We start from the raw sequence: 20,242 nt of genomic DNA on the forward strand, positions 1-20,242 counted from the left end.
TGCATCTAAACTGTGTGTATACACATATATTTTATATTTAAGCACTTTATTTTTATCTTCCTAATGCACATTCCTTTTTCTTGTTTGCACATTCTTTTTCTTTTCTCATTCTCTCAGTTTTGTCTTGTTTAGTTGCTTCCTCTTTGCCTTATGGAAGAACATTGTACCTGTGCATTGAGAGCCTGGTGTGCCCAACACACCTGGCCAATAAAGCTGATTTTGAACAGAGCTGCTTCAGACAAGAACAAACTGAGACACAAGTCTGAATTTTAACTTTTATTTATTATTATCTGGATCATGAGAAACATAATCAAGGACAAATACAGAAAAATATCTCTGAATGAAACAGAACACAGCTGCAGAGGCTGAACAACAGGAAGCAGGACAGACAAATAAAACACACCAAAACAAGAAACAACTGAACAAGAAAAATAAAGGTAAGTGCCTCATGTTGGGTGAATACATTCCTCTGGGTCAAATACAGCCTTGAAAGATACATACTTCAGCATCTATATGGATGTGACTGTGTCCTGGCTGAAAAATAAAGTTGAGAAGTGAAGGACCTGGTGCAAAAGTAGCCCAAGAATGAATCAGGTGGTGTGGCACCTGCACAGGTGTGCTGGAGAGCTAGAGAGCCCGGGGTTGAGGTATTTCAGCTATGCAGTGTGGAGAGGCTGGGACTTGAAAAGAAGGATTTCCATAATGCCCATGCATTGCCCAGACTGGTCGGGCACACTGTAATGTTTCTGAATACGTGTCTATTTATATATGTAATAATCTGCTTATATTTATGTAACCTTTTCCAAAATACACAGGAAATATCTATGTAGGAAAACACTGTACAAAAACAAGAAGAATAGCTCTGTATAAACATTAAACCTTTAGTATATCAATATATCCTTTATATAGTGTAATCTTTGATCTGTAATAAAGAGTACTAAAGTGGTTCCACAGTATAAGACGTCGCCACTCACCCGAGTCAACACAGTTTCAAATACACATTCCAGACTCACTCGGCCACCAGGGGGTGTCCTCATCGCTGAGCCACACTTTAGAAAACACAACAGAAAAACAAAGTTCATGCCAAAGCCACAAAGAACCATCTATTGCATTGAGGGAGTGAGTTTGGTTTGAATAACACAAAAAGACACATGTTCCAACAAAGCTAAAAACTCTTTCCACATAGTCTGAGAAACATTGTACCACCATCTGAGCCAGGGAAAACCCTCTTTAAATCCTATTTAAATTCCGAATTAAAGCTGACAGCGATTTTTTACTGCTTGACCACTCTGAGTAAAGCACTTAATAAACAGCTGCAGTTTCACAACGTGGGTCCTCTTCCTCTGCCCCTGTGAGCGAATCCCAGGTTGTACAAAAATGTCTTTTCCTTTACTGCACTATGGCAACCTTCTAATAGGATTTAACTAATGAGTCCGAAAACTGTGTTCGTTTTTAACCAGGTGACATGTCCTCGACAAATGACACCAAGTGGCTTTGAGCTTCAGAAGAAAAGTCCAGCAGACAATTTGAAGACTCGAGGCAAAAACAAACCACCACCTAAAAATCAGCTCTTTGTTTGTCACTGCTTCGGTTTTGCCTGTGCAACTCTGCACATAGGTGTGTGACATAAGCTGTGACGCCAGCTGACCTGTCAGATCCCTGCCCTCCTCCAGCATCGTCACGGTCCATTAAAAAGACCAGTTAGTGTGAAATGAAGCTGTATTGTTGCCAGAAGGATCATGACAACATCCAAAGCTGAATGTAAAGCTGAAGTGTCCTCGCACATTTCTCTGATCGGAGTAGACACACAAGATGTTAACAAGATAACACTGTAACCTGTACACAGATTGCTTTGTTGCTGTACAATACAACATTTATTATCCTCTCTGCGCAGGTATTATGTGCACACATTAACTTGAGTGCACCAGTTATTATCTCACTCATATGAGCAAATATCTGGTTTAGGCATTATCTTGTTTACACAAGAAAACCAATAGAATTTAGTGAGATTCCAGGGACTCCTTAAGCACTTGCAATTATTGCCTTTTTGCAAAGTTTATCTGAAATTAAACCAGATTTTTTTCCCATTTCTCACTTTGCCTGGACCTCGGTTAATCAAACCTCCAGAGTTCTGACCAACCATCTGGATTCGTCCTGGATTTCCACATCCCTGCTGCAGTGCCCTGAGAACTGGGCTATGATTATCCACTGTAAAGTCAAAACCAGTTTTCAAACAAGTGTTTAAAACAACAGTGACCTGTAAGTTCCAGCTTCAAAAGTGTCAGGATTTCTACAGCGCCTGAACAGGCAGCAGCTTTTCACACTGAGCGTCACAGCAAAGTCACAACCTCAACACGTGAACGGCGGCAAGATTCAAACAGACACATCCTGTCAAACGCAGGGAGACAAACATCAGACTGATGGAGGGGGGTTCAATAAATCTGCAAATGATGAAGACATTGAACTAAAGGGAAGAAGCTGCAGCCTGAATTCACCTGCAAATTAGACAGCTCCTTGTCGATGGACTCGTCTTAACGCAGCAGAGAGAAAACTCTCTTTGGGCTCCTCTCTTTACTGTTTCTGTCATGTTGTCAGTTACACTCTGATCTTGTTACAGCCAGTCTGGGGATTAGATACATTCTCCAGGTGCATTAATACATTTCATTTATCACAAATTTTAGAATTATAAAAAATATTTTGTGACTTCTATAAATGTTTTTGGCATTTTCAAGCACTGCATCAAAATCAGTGCATCTTCCGTATGGTATCCAAGATGACTTTTTATAAGCTCAATTTCCAGAAATAACCAGAAAAATATATCTTAGGGCCCCAAAAAGGCTCAAACCAGCCCTGATAGAAAAAAAACATTAAAACGAGAGCGGATTGTGGTTGGAGAACAGGAGCGTGGCAGGAAGTGGTGGGAAGCGGTACATGTATACAGAGTCATCGGGAGCAGAACAAAGGCAGGTATGCACAGGTGAACAGGTGCATTGTGGGCACCTGGAGAGGGCCAAGTCTGTGATTGGTCAGCAGAGAGCGTGGCATCAGTAGTTCCAAGGTGTCTTGGAGCAAGGGGTCAAATGTCAGGTGGGTTAACAGTGGCAGTGGGCAGGATCCAAGAGGAGAGTTCACAGAGACAGAGACAAATCCCAGCAGGCAGGTGTGTGTGTGTGTGTATGTTTGTGCAATAACTCTGACTCACAGGTTCTACTCACAGCAGGTGGTGGCCGCCGCTCAGGTGCAAACTACCCATTTTTAAGCAGCCGCTGCATGACTGTTGCTATGGAAACAAATGCACCACTGTAAATGGGGAGCCAGGGCTATTATAAATGTATAAATACATGAGAGGTTTTGCTTGTAACACCCCTGACTCAGAAAGAGGAAATAATCTGCTGCCAAAACACCTCAGAAATGTATTTGCTTTCTGTAAATGTTTGGTGTCTGTAAGTCTGTAAGTGGTGATGTTGGTGTAGTTTAAAGGATCCGTCTGGTGAAACTATTTTTATTCTTGTCAACACATCCACACCAAGACTGACAATCACCCACTAGCACTTCCCTGTGTGTATCACAGCTGATCTCTCTCCTCCCTCTGTGCCACACACACTGCCCTACTGCCATTAATACTCACTAGAGACAAAGTGTGGATTCATCCGCCACTGAAAATAGTTCCCAACAAATGCACTGTTTGATACAAACTACAGCATGCTCTTTAAAATGAAACTGTACTTGTGATTAGTTCTACTCCTCTTACAGACTAATCCATGGTTTCACCTCCGTCAACCGACCGCTGACCTGCTGTGAGTCGAGCCATCAGGACTGTGTGTGTGTGTGTGTGTGTGTGTGACCCTCACTGCTGGGTCAGGAGTAGGCAGGGTCATCATTCTCTGTGTTTACATGTGCACGTGTGTGTCCTCACAGCGGCCCGTGCTGTGCCTCATACTTGGCCAGGATGGTCTTGGTGCGTCCAAGCTCTTTCCTCAGGTCGGCCACCTCCTGCCTGAGGGCCGAGTTCTCCTTCTCCAGGAAGCCGGCTCGGATGGCGATCTGGTTCTCTTTGAGGCGCCTTGCGTCCCGGGACCGCTTGGCGGCCAAGTTGTTCTTCCTGCGCCGGGCCCAGTATTTGTCATCCTGCTCGAGCGATGTAAAGGAGGAGAGAGGAGACATCAGAAAAGGGATTTACTAGAAAAAAAGACAAATGTAAACAACCTGAGTTTGTTTCCACAGTTTTACCCATTAGTTGAGTCAGTAATGATAAAACATTGCTGACCAGTGTTAAACTGTGCAACAATAGTACAAGCACACAGACACATTTTTACCAAAAACAAAACCTAAGGAAAGGTTAGGATTACCTAAACCTAGTCTGGCTCTGCTGTGAACCACTGTGGTTATTGTTATCGAAAAATGTGACACTTCTACCTCTTCAGGCCTGTAACGTGGACAGTGTTCCCTTCTCACGTGTCGCAGGGTAAAAAGGCAGAACTACTGTTGGGAAGGTCTTATTACATTGTTTGCTATCTTTTCCAGACAGATACAAAGCTGTTTGTGTACAGATCCAACATGTTGATCAGTGAGCTGTGCAGGTGTATTTTTCAACATCAGACAGAGCATGGCTAGCCGTTTCCCTCTGCTTTAGGTCCTCATGCTAAGCTAAGCTAACCACATCCTGGCTCCAGCGCAGTACTGAACACACAAACATGAGGCTGGTATCAGCCTTCTTAACAACTCTGCAAGAAATCTAATAAAGCCATTTTCCAAAAGGTGGAGGACAACTACAACTCCCAAGGTGCATTCTGGGAGGATATATCTAAATAAGAAGCTGTAAATGTTGTTGATTAAAGAAAACTTGGAATTGGAAAACCACACAGCTGCTAGGGGATCACTGCAGCCTGCCACATCCAGGGAGACCTGATCAGAGGAGACTTCTGGATTGGTTCAGAGCGTCAGTGTCTCCCTGAACTCTCTGCTTTCACAGTCAGCGCTCAGCTGCTCAGCACTGCAGCCACGGTTTAGTTCAACCAATTAAAAGCTAAATCCTCTCAGCCTGACCTCAGCAAACAGTGCTGCACCCTCATTCACTCTGATGGAAGGCTCTTAACCAGGGGGACATGCCCACTGGAGCAGGACCCGGCCAATGGGAGAGCAGAGGTTCCCTGAAGGACAGGTGGATGAAACACAGCGGGCCACCTCTCCAGCCACTCGTCAACTATAATCAGCCTTAATGGCTCAGTCTGCCTGTCTGCGCTGTGAAGAAGTATCGGTTCTACATGTCAGTACTTCGGAGCAGTACTTTCTGAACTGGAGTGTAGGCATTTGGGTGCTTTGTCTATTTAAAAATGTAAACATCTAACTGAGTGGACTGACAGTGCCAGGGCTGTCGCCCTGTGCTGACGGAGAAGCAGTCAGAGGCTCTCAGACACAGCCAAGGCCACATCCTTCATCGCTGGGTCTTTCTTAACTTAGTCTCTCAGCTTATTTAAACACTGAGCATGTCGTATCTCTGTCATCGGCTGCAGCTGCTCTTGCTGCCACAGTGTGAAAAATCCTGGAGCTGTGGTTTTGGAAAGAGGAGCACCGTTGTCCACGTGACCCTCACCACCTCTGCAGAACACACAGATGTGGTGTTTGGCGAAGAAGAGTTCTCCTTAGGAAATCAAAGGTGTGTGCAAAGCTGTAAAGACCTTGTGTTGTTATCACTGTGCCTTCCAACTCTACTGAACATGATACATTAGTCTGACAGCTGGACTTCCTGTCACCGCTCGGAGTGGGATTCACAATAAACATATCAATTTTCCCCTTCCCTTTCCTATAAATGTCAAAACTGGAATTTTAACAGGTGAAATTTACTCTTCTATACATTCCTACCTTTATACTTAAGTATATATTTATCCAACACAGATGTAAGGCCCTGCTCAGAAGAAATAATGTGAACATGCACAATGACATGACAAGATTAAGGTTAACTTGACTAAGTTTTTGGTTCCTGTTTTGTTTCATTGTTGCTGGAACTGAATTTTTCACTTAAGATACACTATGTATTTCTCCCAGGAAGCCAAAGTTAAAACAAGATGATTTTAGGCTTTTGGCACAGATGAAGGAGACAAAGGAGCCATAGCAGAATTTACTCTGCTCTGAACCAACTCCAAATTACCTTCAGGTCATCTGGGATGAAGACCTTGCGAGCTTTCTTGATCATTGGCTGTGGTTTCAGCTCCTCAGCTGAGAACTTGCGTTTGCGAGGGTCAAAGATCTCCTGTCCCGGCACGCTAGACAGAGCCAGGTCAACCGGGTCAGGCTCGTACCCGACGGGAACCTGGATAGACTCTGGGTCGATGGGGCTGGGAGTGTTTCTGGAGCTCAGGAGGCCTGGAGGGAGACAGATGGGAAGCATGTCAACTTACAGCCGAGCCAGGAAGTGGAAACAAAGCCCACAGAAAAGCAGACACCATGCATTTCTGTGGCTGTTCACAAACATCACAGATTACCTGTGGTGAAAGAGGTCACAGTCTCCCGGCAGGACACATTTCAGCCAAGAGTGCTTGTGTACAGGTGCACAGGCAACAAAAAAACTCAGAGACAGAAGTGAAAAGTGTCTTATGACTCAGTTTGTGTATCATGTTATACACAGGAGCAGCTGATCCATGCTCAGCAGCAGTCTGGGCTCAGGTGTGTGTCATACTGTGGTCAGCGTGTGCTGGTTCTGATGACTCACCACAGACAAATGTATTTTTATGAGTATGTATTTTTTGATTTGTCACTTTCATAATATGTTACAGCCTTTTTTTTCTAGGTTTTAATTCATTATGTTGTATGTTTATTCAGTCCACTTGATGTTTGAACAAGTTTATGAAACAATGTAGATACTGATGTTCAGTTTTCTTCATTAATGTCATAAAGTGAAGCATCACATAAACTAAATTTCTGCATCAGTCGTTTCTTCCTTCATTGCTTCTTTCACAAGGTCTGAACATGAACATTACCTACGCAAACACATCTCGCTCTCACACAGGACAGAGATAACTCGACTGCCATCTTCCTTTGTGTCCTAAAAGTAGGTCATTGTGTGGTTTTTACTGCAACATCAAACAAAGACACAGTATATCTGTGTAATTATCCTGTAACCTGCAGCATTCATTCATTCACTGTCCTTCAGAGAGGAAACTCCAAACATTTTATTTCAGTAATTATTACGCTCTGTGTCTACTCGCTACACATTTTTATTTATTTAAGATGCAGACAAATAAAAACATGTAGAACTGCAGAGGCCATGTAGTCAGTTTACAGAAAGAGCATATGCTTAAAATCAGGGCACTGATATGAAAATAAAATGATGGACACTATATCACACTATCACGTAAGAGACCAACTAAATGTTTCTCAAGTTTGTACTACTTATTAACAGGACAAAGTATTACTAAAGGTAAGTAGACCAGAATAAGAAAGCTAAACATCAGGGCAGAGAAAAGCTTCTTCTGACATGGCAACATTTCCCTGCAGTAGCTGCATTTATGTATTTTAAATATGTAGAACTACAATCTGTCCAGTGTGGCTGTGCTACAGAGGCTGCAGTGCGGAGCTGCAGCCACCAAGTGGCGACACACCTGCTTGTGGATGTGAACAGGTGACAAACAGGAACCGCTGAACCATGAAAATGTGACTGGCTCAACCTGATACAAGCGTCTGGGAGGCCTCAGAGACCTGAGCTGCTCACGGACTCTGTCTCCTCTGTGCTCTGTGTCGGAAACCGTGGGCACAGGAACCTCGTGAATGTATGCATATTCATCCATCTCGCTCAAGGAGCCACAGGTCACTGATACATAGAGGATGAAAAGAATTTGCTTTGTTGTTTCTGCAGCTCAGTGCCTTTCTCACCCTAGACGCACAGGTAAGTTTCCTTCCCCGACATTGAACAGGTGTTATGTTCTTTTATTGTTTAAAAGAAAAGACCGAGGGAGGAAGCAGCGTAATCCGAGTCAGTCAGCTGACGTCATAACAGGTTACCTGCTCCTACATACGAGTATCACAGCGCTGTTTGCTCAGATGCCACATGGTGGCTTCAGTTTACCTGGCACGCTCCCAGCCCGTGTTTCCACAGACAGGCCTGCTGGTGTTTGTTCATGTATTAGAAGCTCCTCGTGAATCAGACTCACGCCAGTCACTCTGCTTCATCAAAACAAACCCAGGCAACAGTTAATACAACACACGCCAGCTACGTGTACGCGCGCAGTGTTTCCTGGGTCTCTGTAGACTGGCAGCGCTGCTTTCACTGTGTGCGCGGTAGAAGTGCCTGTTCACAGAAAACGATATAAACCGTATAGTAAAAGTGAAGCCAGCTGTTTGTTCTCATCCAGCTGTTTGTCCTGCTGAGGAGCTGCTGCTGGTTTACAATGCACCTCCGTTGCGCCTGCGTGACTTTAGGTGGTGACGGCAACGCAGTGCATGTGGAAGCTCAGTTATGCCAAAAATAGAGAAACTAATTAGACAAAATAGTGATGACAGTAATAAAAGCTCCAGACTAATGAGAGCAGGTCACGTGTTTATTAAAACAAGTCATAATTATAATTCAAGTCATTTTATAAGTTCCCATAAAAGGTTAATATGCCAAATAAATTTTCTAAAAATATTTTTAAACTTATTGACTTTAAATTATGTTTTTGAATTGTTTGAATTATAATCTAATAACTTGGTTTACATACTTGGATTACAAGAGTTAATTTTGAATCCATTTTGTCATAGTGTCTCATCAGGTGGGCTAAAAAAAGACTCATGAATGTTATTTTTGCCTGTTTTTTAATCTATGTTGCTATTTTCCTCAGAAGAACAAACTTCTTTGTACTTCTTAAAAGTACAAACAATAAACAATTGTTTTAAAGACAAGTAAATGAGCTGCGTCCCAAAACAAAAACCCTGTGACCTGTGAACAACCTGCTTTGTTCTTTTGTCTTCAGAGCTGCCTTTACAGCAACCACTCCTCCTGCAGCTGATGAGATGTGAGGACACGGGGAGCGAAGCCAACACTTGGCTCCACACAATCACAACCGACACGAGGGAGTCACGAGCCAAGATGACTGAGAGCAGCCCTGGGAACAGGCCGTTGGCTTTTCCTGTCCAGCACAGGTGTGTGTGTGTGTACGTGTGTGTGTGTGTGTGTGTGTTGTGTGTGTGTCGAGGGGGTGCAGCGGCCTCCGTGAAGACCAACAAAAAATGTAATTATTCGATTAGTTGTGAATTTTTTGGTCATAGCTTATTAAAAGTTGTGATCTCCTGCTGATCTTTGAACGATTTTGGACCGCTGGATGAATAAACAATATAAATAACTTATGGGAAATGTTAACAGGCATTTTTACGCTATTTTCTGACATTTTGATTTTGTAGAACAATTTATCCATAAGGAAAATAACTTGTTGGTTGCAGTTTCAGTGTAAACAAACCATTAAATCTGTGAAAACAAAGATGACAGAATTATAGAGAATGTGGACAGGACAACAACAAGGTGGATCAAAATATCCAGGGTCTTGAAGAGGAACTTTGTTTCCTGCTCTGCGATGCTGAAATGTAACTACACCTGAACTCATTACTAGGACGAGCTCATGCATCTCCCTCTGTTACCTGAGCAGAGCCCACGGTGGGTTAAAATGTCACTTTAAATGTAAAGACAGCTGACGTTGGTTTAAGGCACCCGGGGAGCCTGCGAGGCGATGTCAGTGAAGTGCACGCCAGCCTCTGTGGGGCCTGAAACACCAGGAAGCAGCAGGTAATCACCAGCCGTGACTTTTCTGACTGTGTGCCTGTGACTTGAACCCAGCGCTGGTGACTGGCGGAGGTGGAGGAGCAGATGGAGGCTGAACTGCAGCACATGATGAGCCTCGCTGCCTCGGACGTGATGCCGACAGACTTCCTGACACGTGCATGTGGAACATGAGCCCCGGTCATCACCTGCCTGCTTGCAGCTCTTGATCCTTCCAGTTTATCCTTCATCATGTGCTCACAGCTACCATGATACATGCACCTCCTGTGTTTCTGCATGTTTACTCATTATTATCACCTGTACCTGATCATTACTGGTCTGTTGCAGATTGTAGTCTCACGCTTGTGAGATCGGACATGCTGCCAGGAGTCAACAGCTCATAATGACAAAGTAGAAATGAGCTTTTAGACGTTTTTGCACATGTGAAACTTTAGAAACAGTTTTACCCCCTTGTCCTGAGCCAATTGCTAGAGGGAGAGTACCAGGGTCTTTGTTACAGGTATTCTGTGAAACTTTCTTTCTTTCAGAGAAAGAAGAGAAGAGAAGTTCAGTAGCAGTCTCACAAGTTACGCGCTGGAATGTGAACTGACACCACTGCTGGTCAGAAAGCGTCGGACAAAGTACTAAGACACTTTAGTGAAGTAAAAGAGGCAATGCCACAGTGAAAAAATACTGTTACATTAAAGTCCTGAATTCAAAGGGTTAGTAAGTACAGACGCACTATCAGCTAAATGTACTCAGTCTTAAAAGTACTCATCATACAGACATATGTAGAAGGTGTGACAAGGTGACTAACTACTTCAAATGATGCTGCGTTATGTTTTACAAGCAGATCTCTTGTGTATATCAAATATCAATACAAATACCACAGCTGTGGCATAAAAGTAATGGAGTAAAAATGAAATGTAGTGCGGAGTAGAAGGACAAAGCGGCAAAAAAGTACAAGCATCAAAACTGTACTCAGGCAGTGTACTTCCTAAAGATGTAAAGCACTGATTTGGAGGAGAAATAAAATGTGCAGTAAGAGGAACCACATCACTGCAACAGAACAGGACTTTACTCTCATCCTCGCTTGTGTTTTGTGAAACACTGGACACTCAACCCCTTCAGGTCTAAATCCGCGTTAGCTGTGACCACTGTTTTTATCAGCTCATCTCTTCTCTACTCAGAATGTGGACTGTCAGAGGAACACACAGATCACAAGCTACAAGAACAGTCTGGGACTATAAGAAATAAAACACAAACTGCACGAGTTGAGAAAATAATCGTTTAGATTTCCTTGTACTATCTTGGGCAGGTGACACTGCTGAGCACAGATGGCGGCTGGACTTTCAGACTGCAGTGTGGACAGAAGGAGGCGGCGGCAGTGGAGCGCCTCCGGCCAGCGAGCAGGGTGAGGATGTTTGTGCGCCTTCGGTCCCTGCGCCTCCTCAGCCAGTTTGTTGTTCATTCCCTGCTGACCCCGGCTGTTCCTGCCTCCTTATCTGCTGCACGGCCATGGGGGAATGCAAATATGCCAGATTATGCCACAGGCTGCTATATTTAGACAACAGAGCAGCAGATTAAAGCTGGGCTCCTGGGTGAAACTACTGTTTGGTGCTATTGTGCAGAAAGTTCTGAGGGAAGGAAATGTTCCAGTCCTCTCTGCAAAACACTGACTTTACTTGAGTGCAGCCAGAAGAAGCTTGCTAACATTAATGCATTAAAGATGAAAAAATCCTCAGGCCTTTATCGGGCGACAGTGGTCGTATGAAACTATGTAGCTTTAGTTACGTTGTTTCATTAGGAACCTTGGACAGTTCTGGCTTTCTGGTGGTATTTATTAAATCATCATTTTGTTTTTCATCCCACTGTACACTCCTACAGTCATACAGAACTCCTGGTCCTTGTGTTTGGCCTTTTGTTTTACTGATACGGTGTGATTTGAAATTTTGTTTCTCTTTATAAATCATAAAGGAATAATTTTAGATAAGTTCTCTTGTTAGAAAGGAAGTGTCAGTTATAAAGCTGCATGCTGTAACAATACACAAATCACTATTCGGATCAAATGACACTGTCTGTGCCTCTCGTAGTAAGAAATGCTTTTAGCCTTTTTTAGGTGCTAGTTTTGGTTTTCTGGCCTACAAACAGCAGCAGCTGTTTTCATCAGACAGACTCTGACAGAACACTGCGTCAGAGACCAGCAGGTGAACATACCGCAGGCCGAGCAGCTACAGAGCCATACGCCTCCCTCAGGAGGTGGTGGAGACCAAACAGCTTCTAGTCCAAGGCCGCACTGCTGTTTCAGATGCATCCGAGTCAAGCTCTGGAGGTTCAGCATTCAGGTTTTGTGAGCTTTTCTCTCTTCGTCTCCACCCCAAAATCCATTTAGTGTTTTTGTTACTTTATTTGGTTGTTTGAGCTTCACGGTGCAAAACCAACATGTGAGATTCTGACAGCAGAAAGACCATTACAGCCTTTAACACCTGGACGTACCCGCAGGGCTGATGATATCATAGCCAGTTTGGAGCCCATCACAGCCCAGTATGCATCACACACTGGGAACTGGGGACTTGTGATTGAGGGAGAGACGTCTTGTGTGAGTTCAACATTTGAAATGAATGAAATTTGCATATCCAGGTTTTTCCATGAGGGAGGAGATGTAACTTTAAGATATCATTAACGAGCTAACTCAGCTGTTTGGTGGAACAAAGATATTATTATTGAAGCAGATCGGTTCTGGAGAATATCAACATGTTAAAATATCAGCTCCAGGAGTGGTCTTTAAAAACATCAGGTGAGCTCTTGAAAACAAACCTGCTGTTGTCCTCCAAACATGAACTCTATGAACTGCGCTCTGAGCCGGGACGGCGACTGTGCACTGCAGCCCTGTGTGTGTTGTGATTACCGTTTGATGTGAATGTAAACAGAGCTAGAAACGTGTGTGGACTGAGGGTTGCCGCCCCCTGGCCTATTTGTGCCGAGAACACTATGTTCCTAAAACTGATCTCATGCAGGGATGGGTGCACGCACACACGCACACCAGCAGTCACATGTCTGTGCATGCTGTGAGAGCTGCCTCTCTCTCAAAAACATGAACAGGGAGCGAGTAAAAGACAGAGTGGATGCTGCTGCCTTCTCACACACACACACACACACCCATCCACCATCTGCTGAGGTGATGAATCTGACACCTCAATCATTCATGGCCTCTGGGCCAGACATGCTTTCCGCGCAGCGCCAAGTGAGCCATGCCAGTCTGAGAGTTTCCCCTGTGTGAGGTCAGATCTCGTCCCAGTCCTCATCCCAGTCTTACACCAGGCCAACCGCAACCAGATCGGTCCTTATTTGAGGTGCAGCATGAGCAGGATCCTGATTAATTAGCTGATTGATCCACAATCTGGCTCCAGAGAAGCTGCGGCTTCTGTTCGAGCAGAAGGCCGACTAAAACATGCAGTGTGAGCTAACACACTGTACAAGAGCTATGAAAACTGCTCAGCCCCTGCCCAGAATCCTGCAGCATTTTGAGGCCACAGGAAGGTCAGGGATTTGAACTTTGCACTCAGCGTTAAGAGTGTTAAGAGTGTTTTCTTTGCATAGTGAAAAGAATCCACAACAGATTGGCAGGCAGGACAGCGGGAGGCCAACAGAGTTACATTACCATTACTTCTACATTAGTAGTCATCAAGTACATTACTACATTACTTCTGGATCTGGACTCACTATACGCTGACTGGATCCAGAGGAGGACGGATTGCTGCAGACCCCACCCACCCAGGCAACAGTCTGTTTGTGCCTCTTCCTTCCAGGAAAAGGTGCACAAAACAAACAGACTGACACAGCTTCTTCTCCAGAGCTGTGAAATCAATCACTCCCCCTAACCCCCAGTCACTCACACACACAACCTCCCCCCTATGGACAGACACAGACAGAACACCAGACCTCTGCAGACACACACCCATGCTCTACCTCCTCCTAAAGGCTGAGATTTGCACTGAGCTGCACCTTATAATGTTACTACACTCTGTTGCTGCTAACATGCTGCTGACCTGATTAGGTCCCATACATCCCTTTTTATTTGTTCATATTTTTATATTGACTTATACAATTTTGTGTTATGTAAGTAATGTGTCTTTTAAACCAAGAGCTGCTGGAAAAAAATTTGTTGTGTTATGCAATAAAGATTCTTGACTCTTTATAATGTAAAGGCTGAATGTAAACTAGTGGCTGTGACCAGCTGTGACACAACAGCGTGATCTGTCGCGCTGTAGGTATGTGTGCGTACCCATGTTACCTGCTCGTGCCGGGCTGCTGTGCAGGCAGTTCGAGGAGACGACACCAGTGTGTACAGAGGTGGAGGCGTGGTTGCTGAGGTCCATCACTGAAGGTGCCGGTGTGGGTGGTGCTGGGGGCATGATTGACGGCTGACGTGACGGAGCGTGTGGCTGGTGTTGGTCGTGGTGGTGGTGGTGGTGCGCAGGGCTGGTGGGGATCCCGTTCTCAGACAGAAACTCTTCCAGGTCCATGTACTCCAGCTGGAAGGTGTCCCCGTCGTAGGGCAAGGTCTTGTCCCACAGTGTGGGGCCCAGGAAGGCGGACTGGGGGGCACTGCGCTCATCCTCCAGGTTCTTCTCCTTCTCCTTGCTGAAAGCTGCACAGGAGGACAGACAGGCCCAGTCAATGCAAAAACACTGGGCAGGACTATGGAGACATGACCCCCTTTTTATCCAGTCCAGTCTGGACTTAAAGGTGCCAGCAGGTCCCTGTTTGCTTTGCATCTCATGCACTACTAGTACATGCACATGAGAGGTACACCACCAAAGATCCTTGAAGCCAAGCTACAAAACATGTTGTTTACCTTTTCCCTAGCTGTGCGATTTCTTCCATTTTTGATATTTTATATTTTCCTGGGGATTATTTGAGCAGAAGGACGAGTGAACATTTACAAAGTGCAAACAAGCAGACGAGTCTGAGTAGAAATCTGAAGGATCAGAAGCTTATCTCGTCTTGTGTGAAATACTCATTATCAGCTCGAGGCCTCGCAGTGAAACAAGAAAAATCGGCCTGGAGTCAAACTGACCATATGTGGCCAGGTCACAACCATGTGGGGAAACGAGCCACAGAGGCTGGGAACTAGAGATGGTCACGTAACCATTCAGCTGGTTTCTAGGGTTTCTTGACTCGTGCTCTCTACACTTGGGTGGTGACGACCACTGTGCAGAAATCCTGGCTCCAACACTGATGGATGTTGTTCTGCTTGACCAGGTCAGTAGCCTCCGCTGAGGCCACTGAGGTCTCAGCCTTTACCATGTTTCTTTCACAATGAGTTCATGTTGTGATATTATGCTCATGCTGCACGTTGAATCAGACCAGTTGTGACCGTTTTCAGAGCAAAGACAGCAATAAAGTGCAGAGAAGGCTTTGAAACAAGAGCTCAGAACTGAAACTACTACTACATTAATCAGTGAGGTGATCGACACAAATCTATCTGATCTATAACAAAATGGAATCCTGATTATTTTTTACAAAGGTTTTAGAGTAAAAACACTGAAAACTCTGATTTCAGCTGTTCAGATGTGAACATATTTTGCTTTCTTTGTCTGATGTGACAGCGCATGAAACACCTGCAGGCCCTGGGACTTTGGAGAGTGACCTGAAGACTTCACCCAGGGCTCTGGACAACAGTGACGGGCAGTTTTCACTAATGGCGCTCTGACATTTCTTTGAAACATTAATCAGTCAAATAAATATCAATTGATGATAACACATTTAAACTGAAGGGAGATCAAATATATCTGAACAGTTCTATGTTACAGTGAATTTTTTATATACTACTGACAAAATCCTGCAGGGGCTGATCCAAAGTGTCTCAGGTGAGAGGGGCTCTGCTGGTGGCCGCGCCGGAGGAGCAAACACATGATCCCACTGTTAGTATTGCTGACCTGGACACCTACAGTCCCTATGTGTTATCATCTTCACTCATTAGTCAAACATTCCCACTGCTTATGACAGGAAACTCACATTTCTGGTCTGTCTGACAGCAAACGAACGCCCTGCCAAAGTTTTCGCCTGAGGCGCAGACCCACTGTCACAGCAGCCTTCTTTACATTGAGCTTTAACATCCGACACTGGTTCAAAGTGCACAGAAACGTTCGTCATGCTTATCATTACAATACAGTGCTGACAGCTGAGCAGCAGCAGCATGACCCGGATTCCTTTTAAATCAAGCCTCTCTAGAGACTCTGCGTCCTAAGCCTGAACATTAAACTCCGGGTAATCTAAGCAGGCAGTAAAGGGCCGTGGCCGCGTAGAAAACGCATCAACGACACCGCTTCTTTTCCAACTTCACCTTCATGGTGCAGCGGCAGCTTTGTCGGGTTCTCCAGCAGAGACTTGAGCACTCCGTGCGTCGCTGGAGGGAGAAAACTTGGATTCAGCGGAATGGGATGTCGGGACATCTTCTCCAGCGCGCCTCCTTGGATCTGGAGCCGGGGATCCAGTCTACCAAAACAACCCAGACACAAAAATTAGACAGAAAAGGGAGAAGTGTGAAGCAGCTGTTGCGGCGCAGCCCTCGGCTCTGGAGCTACATGGGAACACGACGAGCGACGCTGAGTCAAAGCCCTTGGAAACAAGCCGTGTGCTGGGCGAAGAAGACGAAGCCGCGCGGGACGTGCGCAGGAAGCGTGGTACAGCGTCTGACCGGGCTGCGGGAGGCGCACACAGCGAGCACCGATCCCATGTGTGAGGGGGACGGAGGCTGCTGACGTCATACCCGCGCCTCCCAACCTCCACACCCTCCTCCCTCTCTCTCTCTCTCTCTGTCTGTCCTCTGTCCACACGCACACCTCAGAACAGATGTGCATGTTTATCATCGTGGTTTTCTTTAATCAAACTAGCAAGGCTGAAACCACCGACTGTCCTCACTGTCCTCCGACTGTTCAGTGACACAAAGCAGGACTGAACCAGACTGAACCCACAACCACAGTTACCTTTTTCTATTTTACTTTGAAGGCAGCTTTATTTTCAGCATCCTCTTTCAAAGCCTTCTCTTCTGTGCCAGAAATCATTGACACTGTGCTGTATTTATTTATGTTTTTGTTTGGCTAAAATAGTGAGATTTAAACCCACAGGATCTAAAATACTGATATCAGGCTACAAAATTCACACAGTTTGTCAGTTTTTCTTCATGTGTAAACTAGCCCAGTCTCCAAAGGTCCAGGTGGTGCATAGTTTATCAATGGCCCTGCCAGCGAAGGCCCTGGATGTGCAGGCAAACTGTGAACATGTGTGCAAACAGCCAGTGCAGCACACACACAACCTTGTGCATGTCTGTTGTGCACATCTCCCACACTTCTTTCTCCATTACACTGCTGCAGAATTGTTCCCTATGGACAAAAATCCTCCAGACACCGGATGAAATTTTGGCCTAAACGTAGCCAAGTGTCAGTATTCTGGATCTCCAAACACTAAAATCAGCCAGCATGTGTTTGCACTGCTGGAGAAGGAATCAGCAAAGTTAATGAAGTGTTGTGTCCTCATAAACCCTGTTTTTGCAATGAAAAAGATGATTTTGTCCCATCTTTAATAAGTTTAATTTGAGAGTTTGTTCCATTCATGTTCTTTTAACATTGGTTTATTTGAGATTTTCTTTCTCACACACAGCCTGCAGACAGGAATGCAGGGTCACATGAGTGGGCCAGATTGACCTACTTTCATCCAATGAGAGGCCGTCGTCTCCCTCTCTCCAGCCCCCTGCAGCATGGTCACACTGAACCTCGTGTGCTCCAGAAGAGTGAAAAACAAATTCAGCAAGGAGAGGAAACAAGGTGAGGAGGGGGGGAAGAGGAAACCGGGAGAGGAGAGAAGGAAACAAGAAGAGGTGAGGAAAGGTGGAAGCAGGAGAGTATAGAGGCCCCATAAAACATTGTAAGTTCCCTTTAATCTGAAGCCAGAAAAGTAGGTCTGTGGAGGGTTTACCTGTGGCACAGTGACACAAAAGCAAAGCAGCACAAAGTTCTCCAAATGAAATACTGTGCATCTAAATTTATAAGAGAATTATCGTAATAATTTTACACAAAAATGGCATGAAGCCTGAATACGCTGTAGGTGCCAACAAAGATGCTTGATGGGAGATGAAAAGGTGCTACGTAGAACAAGAGACGTCCCAGTAAAGTCACCAGTGACTGTCATGCCCTGACTTTAAACAGAGCTGTCTTTCTCTGCTCTGATGCTGTGGCCGCCTTCAGTCACAGTCCTTATGCAAACAGCAGCTAAACAGCACATGTGACTCGCTGCCGGTTAAAGGAGTACTCAATCCCTGTCGGCCTCGCGCTCATTAAAGCTTCCTTAGCAACAGCGGTTGCTAAAGCACAGTGATGTTGTGACAGCCTTTGTGAGAGAGAGAGAAGTAGGACAGGGCTGAGACACGCCTCAGAGCGGTGACTGGGCCAAACATGGCCCGGACTCGTCCCGTTAACTTGCTGCCCCCACCTGACGTGCAGTGTTCAGGTCCTGTGCAGTAATGAGTCCACCTGTTCAGGTAATCAGGATTCGCCCCACTGTGAGTGCATCACAAATGTGCACTTACTTTTAAGGGAAGTGTAGAAATAGTGAAGCTGCTATAATAAAAATGGATTCAGAGGCAGCATGTTGTGAAAGGTGTTGCTCCTGTTGATGAGCCCACAGAGATTCATCACCAACTCTGCCGGTGTTTTAGGCTCTGCTCCCATCTCAGGCCTTAATGCGCCCGATGTTTCAGTCAGATCTGAGATCCCGCTCCTCAAAGCCTCCACAAACAGAACAACACCTCCATGTTTTACTATTAGTGGACAAAAATTCTGTGTTGTCTTTCATACAAATGGAGCTCATACAGCTCTACAAATGGTTAAAGAGATTCATAACACCAGTGGTTTTTTGGTGCCATCAGTCACATCTGTCAGTGAATTGGATTTTCCTCCTAAAACAATAGGATTTGTCTCCAGGCTAATTAATGCTGAGCAGGTGACCTGGAGAGCTGACATTCCAAAAGGACAGGAAAGGGTTGATGAAAACTGTCCCTCTGGCATCGATCTGGCCTCACAGTGACCTGATGCTAACATCGACCAGAGGTCAGTGAGCGTGGTCTGCATGATGCACTCATTGTCCAAGCACAGCAGGTGTCTATAGCTTCATGAGAGGGGAAATCAATACTCGAGGCCCCAGGCACGAAGAATATTAGCTGGGCCCTTCCACCGGCGCACACACTGCAAATACAATCACTCACGGCACACATACCTTCACACACTGCAGCTTCATAAGTGTGTCCCTTGATGACGCTTCAGCAGAACCGTCCTGTTATTACAGACTTGAACTGTGCTGCTCTCAGATACAGATGTCAGCAGAGCCAGACAGAAGGATCCGTCAACAGCAGTACATGAAATGCAGAGACCGGTCTCTGTATCGACACCCTCCATGACATAACAAGTTACAATGTGAGGACGCAGTGAGCCAGTCATTAAATCATCACAGGGATTTTATTAAGCTTTGTCTTCTTTATGTTTGATACTGGACTGACAGCCTGAGCTGTGTTTGCTTCATGTCCAGGCTCAGTGACAGAAACAACGACTGCACCCCTACGGTCGCCAGACAAACATGGCAGCAGCTGCTTGAAGATGCAGGTACATTACTGATCTGACAAGTATTGTTTGGACAGGTGCAGGTACTGAGTGATTCGACAGGAGGCCGCAGAGCAGAGGGCTGTGGTAAACAGACACTCTCTGCCCCTGCTGTTTAGGCTGAAAATGGACAAATGAAAACTACAGATGGCCTGCTCTGTCATTGTGCTGACTGGCTGTTGTTTACACTCACTGTGTTTGTGCTTCAGGTGCTGCAGAAAGGAAAAGCCGGTCCTGTTAGTTTGGACAAGGAAATTTGAGGCTCCATTGAGGTCCAGAAGAGCTGTTCAAAGGCAGGAATGTAAACCTTCTCAAAACAGCTTCATCCACTGAGAAAGCCTTCCTGTGACCTATGAATAAAAACATCCCGACTGTTCTATGAACCAGCCTGCAAGGCTGTAGACAGCGTCAGCAAAGGCCGGGGAGGAAGGAGAGACAAAGGAGAGAGAGTGGGTTGATAGCAGCTCGATGTGTAGTGGAAGAGATGAAGAAGAAAAGTGGCTGATGTCCAAAGCAGCCCGAAACCTTGTTCCTCAGAGTTACTGTTGTCTGTTTTGTTTCACTGAGGTATTCAGCAAATCAGTGGCCCAGGGAGCTTTACAGAAACAATCCAGATACAGTCGGTGTGTTCTGACCCTGAACGTTTGTTAAACTTATTAAATCACTTGGAAAATCCTTGGTAGTGTTCAGCACAAAAGGAGAATGGAAAACAAAGTTGAACATATTTTGCCAAACCGTCATCTTTAAACTGTGGCACAACATGCCCCTGCACACTTCTCAGACTTTTCTATTTGTGCCCTTCCTCACTTTTACTGATTCAGCTGGATCTTCATGCTACGGTCTGTGCAAGCATGGCCTTCTT

At 45.2% G+C, this 20,242-nt stretch overlaps 1 protein-coding gene across 4 annotated transcripts; it reads right to left on the reverse strand.

Annotated features, from left to right (window-relative positions):
* Positions 1-263: 263 nt before the first annotated feature.
* On the reverse strand, positions 264-16,659 carry hlfb (HLF transcription factor, PAR bZIP family member b). 4 transcript variants are annotated; one of them, XM_020616686.1, is made up of 4 exons: positions 16,074-16,659; positions 14,010-14,375; positions 6,149-6,363; positions 264-4,131 (listed from the first exon to the last, which is right to left on the reverse strand). In XM_020616686.1, exons 1-4 carry the CDS (start codon positions 16,180-16,182, stop codon positions 3,913-3,915), a joined length of 909 nt encoding a protein of 302 aa, XP_020472342.1. In that variant the 5' UTR covers positions 16,183-16,659; the 3' UTR covers positions 264-3,912. The 4 variants fall into 4 exon arrangements, with proteins under 4 accessions (XP_020472342.1, XP_020472343.1, XP_020472344.1 ...); XM_020616687.1 differs by having other exon boundaries at positions 264-4,128; positions 16,074-16,647; XM_020616688.1 differs by having other exon boundaries at positions 14,019-14,375; positions 16,074-16,638.
* Between the last annotated feature and the right edge of the window lie 3,583 nt (positions 16,660-20,242).

The sequence above is a fragment of the Monopterus albus genome, unplaced genomic scaffold (assembly GCF_001952655.1).
Source record: "Monopterus albus unplaced genomic scaffold, M_albus_1.0 scaffold177.1, whole genome shotgun sequence".
Lineage (NCBI taxonomy): Eukaryota > Metazoa > Chordata > Actinopteri > Synbranchiformes > Synbranchidae > Monopterus > Monopterus albus.